General features: G+C 43.6%; 1 protein-coding gene across 1 annotated transcript; it reads left to right on the forward strand.

Moving 5' to 3' along the window:
• Nucleotides 1-1,705: 1,705 nt before the first annotated feature.
• LOC310810546 (uncharacterized protein) lies at nucleotides 1,706-3,682 on the forward strand. The gene is made up of 4 exons (XM_083678341.1): nucleotides 1,706-1,779; nucleotides 2,246-2,280; nucleotides 2,409-2,455; nucleotides 2,716-3,682. Exons 1-4 carry the CDS (start codon nucleotides 1,742-1,744, stop codon nucleotides 2,905-2,907), a joined length of 312 nt encoding a protein of 103 aa, XP_083534467.1. The 5' UTR covers nucleotides 1,706-1,741; the 3' UTR covers nucleotides 2,908-3,682.
• Nucleotides 3,683-3,975: the final 293 nt, after the last annotated feature.

Raw genomic sequence — 3,975 nt, forward strand, 5'->3', positions numbered from 1 at the left:
TTGTGACGAAACATCATCGGTCAAATGAACCACTGAAATGAGGATGACAGAGGGTGACAAGATATGCTTCCACTTCCATATCATGCTTCCTCTACAGACTCTCTCACTTCTCTGTTGTATCGGATTATTTCGAGCAATGCCTCTTTATGTGTATGGTACAGTACTTAACTGTTTATTATTGTGTTAATAATTACTCCGTCGGGAGCACTAGGCAGCAGCTGTAGAATGACAACAAGCAGGCAACTGACTCCCATGTTGGGGCTGGCTTACATAATCCTGTCTTCAGGTAAGATGTTAAACGTGCTTTACTCTGGTTGGTACTGCAGTAGGCTATTGGAACGGTGACACCAGTAACCCAGGAGCAGAAGAGAAGTGGTAAAAAAAAAGGTTGATATTCAGACACATTTTCATATTGAAAGAAAGTATTGAATTGCTGTTGAAAAGTTCACTATTGAATGAATGTTTTCCACAGAAGTAAGAATGATTTTCACACAAAGCTATCAACGATATCAAAATGAATCAGCCCAAGCATTCTCCATTCTCTGCCTGAACCAGATGGACTTGTTGACCAGATGGACTTGTTGACCTGTTCTTGTCTGTAAAACCAGTGGAAATGTTGAAAAGGAGACTAAACCACAGCTCCTATAGCTACAGTGCTCACAGAAAGGTCATCAACTACTGGATCTTTGACACTGATGTTTGATCTGTGAATCATCTGCTTTTCCTCTTCCCCCTCTCCCTCCTTCTCCCTCTCTCCTTCTCTCTCCCTCCTTCTCCCTCTCTCCTTCTCTCTCCCTCCTTCTCTCTCCCTCCTTCTCCCTCTCTCCTTCTCTCTCCCTCCTTCTCCCTCTCTCCTTCTCCCTCTCTCCTTCTCTCTCCCTCCTTCTCCCTCTCTCCTTCTCTCTCCCTCCTTCTCTCTCCCTCCTTCTCCCTCTCTCCTTCTCTCTCCCTCCTTCTCCCTCTCTCCTTCTCCCTCTCTCCTTCTCTCTCCCTCCTTCTCCCTCTCTCCTTCTCTCTTCCTCCTTCAGTATTGGACGCCCAGGAGGTCAGTGTTGATCCACAGGTGACTGGGTACCTGGGTCAGGATGTGACATTGCGATGCCAGTTCCACCAGGGCAGCACAGACGCCCAAGTCACACAGTTTCAATGGCAGCTGCAGACACCAGATGTGGAGGCAATACCCATAGCTGTCTTCAACCCTACTTTTGGACAAGACTTTCCTACATCGCCACTGAATGGGAGGCTGGAGTTCTCTAACACTTCTAAAGAAGATTGCTCTCTCATTATAAGAGTGGTGGAGATGTCTGATGCAGGAGAGTACACCAGTACAGTCACAACGTTCCCCAGTGGCGCTTTTGAAGGGACCACCAGCCTCACTGTCATGGGTTAGTCTGGGACGTCTTCACTAAGCAAATAAGCAATAACATCTTTCTGAGAGTTTTATGATGGAACAAAGAAGGAACCTAAAACATAATGAGCGCGTTGTGATTGTCTTGTTTTGTGATGTATGATTATCAAGAATAATAAGTGACCATAGTCGTATGGTTACAGTATGGTTGAGAAATTGATCACGATATACTACGTATTTTCTGAAGTCTTGATTCAGTCTCGACCAATGAGGTCGGAGGTCAAAGAGATGACCGTGGTTATGTTTTTATTCCCAGACAAGCCTCCTCCACCCTCTTTATCATCCGAGATGGTCGCTGTTATTGTGATCACAACCCTTCTGGTAACGGCTGTCATGGCAGCCACAGCTTACCTCATCATCGTCAGGAAGAGGTATGCTGTCTGCACATGCTGTAGTTTATCATCATTTGACACCAAGTCATGGGTGTCTGAGTATCTGTGTGAAGTGATGTAGCAATGTATGATGATTATCATGACTACTCCCCAATCCAAACACATAATCATAAGATATTATCAAATATCATCATATTAGTAAAGCTTTTATGATGCATTCAATGTTTTGTAAATGCCCATATACAGGTTTGATGACATTCAAAACAAATCATGTATTCAAAACGTGTTTATCCAGTAGCTCTGCACCAAAAAAATCCAATGTATGCATATTCCATGTTACTGACAGTGACCCTCAAAGTTTGTTCATAGTCTCAGTCATTATAATTCATAAGCCTAACCCTAACCCTAACCCTAACCCTAACCCTAACCCACTGTAGGACAGGTGCAAAGGAACTGAAAATGACATTTTACCACTAAATATATTTCTATCAATCTCTCCACCCAGGCCAGGGGCTTTGTTCAACCAAACAGTCAACATTGGTGAGCAGGAACCTCTTTTCTACCAACCACACACATTGAGCTTCCTCTGTGACTCAGTGTTCAACATTATTATATGATCAACTGTCTTGTTCTTCTGCTAACTGGAAAAAGCCTATCTTGTTCCCCAGCTGGTCCAGTGATAGATGTGGCCAGGACAGTGGCTAAAACAGAAGAGGTCAGCTTCTTTCTTTTTTTACTGTAGCCTAACGTATGTGTGGGAACTCAAAATAATTGTTGAAACATTGTTTTTCATTGTGGGTTTCCTAAGCTAATCTGGGAATGCTTGTATTTATTTTTTTGTGATCAATTGTTTTTTTTAATTTTTAAGGTGCACCTTTTGCACAGTTTAAACATGTTATGGAGAGGGATGAAAGTAAACCTTGCCCCTAAGGATACAGTAGTCCCTTTATTGTTCTAACAATCCAGTTCTTCTAGGACCTGGTCTACTCTGACATCACTGGATTCAAGATGTCCAACAGCAGATCAGACGAGCAATCAGCCAGAGAAGACCTACGACACCAACATGTCACCAGCAATGATGATGTCACATACTCCCAGGTGGCAGTGGGGCCTGGGCGTCCTATCAGGGGGGAGGAGCCGGTGTACTCTCAGGTGAAGAAGAAGTGACCTTCCTATTGGCTGAAGGCACATGGACTGTCTTAGGGCTAGCTGTGTGAAGATGTTGATTGGTTGGTATTTATTATTTTGATGATGAGTGTTCTTGTGGACAATATGTCATGGAGTCTACCACTAGTACCTATGGTGCTATGCTGTCTTACCTAATCCTCCTTGTGCCTTGGGTCTTTGACGGAACACAGAGCTGTGCCACACCAGTGATGACATCAGCAGACCCTTGGAGGAAGTTATAACACCAGCATAGTGTCAATGATGAGGACACATTTCAAACGTGCACATGGTGACACAACAGGATGGAATAAGACAAAGACCTTATATGGTATAAAGGACCACAGGATGTTGGTCTAGATAGATAGATAGATAGATAGATAGATAGATAGAAACTTTATTTATCCCAGGGGGAAATTCAGGTTCCAAGTAGCGTACAGACAGTCTATGCTGTGATTGCTACAATATGATAGTTACCCCACTGATGGTTATCCAATTGCATTGCAGGCTTTGGTGCAAACACAGCTTGGGTGCCAGACTATTCTGCTTCAGCCAATGTGTTGTTGTTGTCACATTTGGCAAAGCAATGATGCACTGTGGTGTTGTTGTGTGCAGTGGCAGTCAGGTTGCCAGGCTACTGTAGCAGGAAGCAGAAATAGAAAAAAGAACTTTTCTCTGTCATGCTATGTGTGTCTCCCTCTTCAGTGAGTCAGGCCACCTGCTTCTTCCTCTCGTGGCTATGGCTGCTCAGTAAAGTTGAAAACATGTCTACATTCACTCAAGGCTTTTTTATGTGGAGAAATAAAATAATGATAATTGACCTGTTCTGATTGACTGGCAAAAATGTGATTTTCAAGCACACCTATCATGCTGAAGATCAGACTGCAAACAAGAAACATAGAAGCGAGATAACACACAAATTTACAGAGGTGCTCAGCCTCTAACTAAGGCACAGAGGATGACTTAATTAATGGGAAACACACACACACACACACACACACACACACACACACAGGCAGACACACACAGGCACACACACACACACACACACACACACACAGGCAGGTACAC

Source organism: Argentina silus, assembly GCF_951799395.1.
Source record: "Argentina silus genome assembly, chromosome: 10".
Lineage (NCBI taxonomy): Eukaryota > Metazoa > Chordata > Actinopteri > Argentiniformes > Argentinidae > Argentina > Argentina silus.

Coding starts and splice junctions, on each gene's coding strand:
- LOC310810546 (XM_083678341.1), top strand. CDS start 1,742: ATGGCAGCCACAGCTTACCTCATCATCGTCAGGAAGAG. Junction 1,780..2,245: donor CTCATCATCGTCAGGAAGAG/GTATGCTGTCTG, acceptor CTCTCCACCCAG/GCCAGGGGCTTTGTTCAACC. Junction 2,456..2,715: donor CAGTGGCTAAAACAGAAGAG/GTCAGCTTCTTT, acceptor CAGTTCTTCTAG/GACCTGGTCTACTCTGACAT.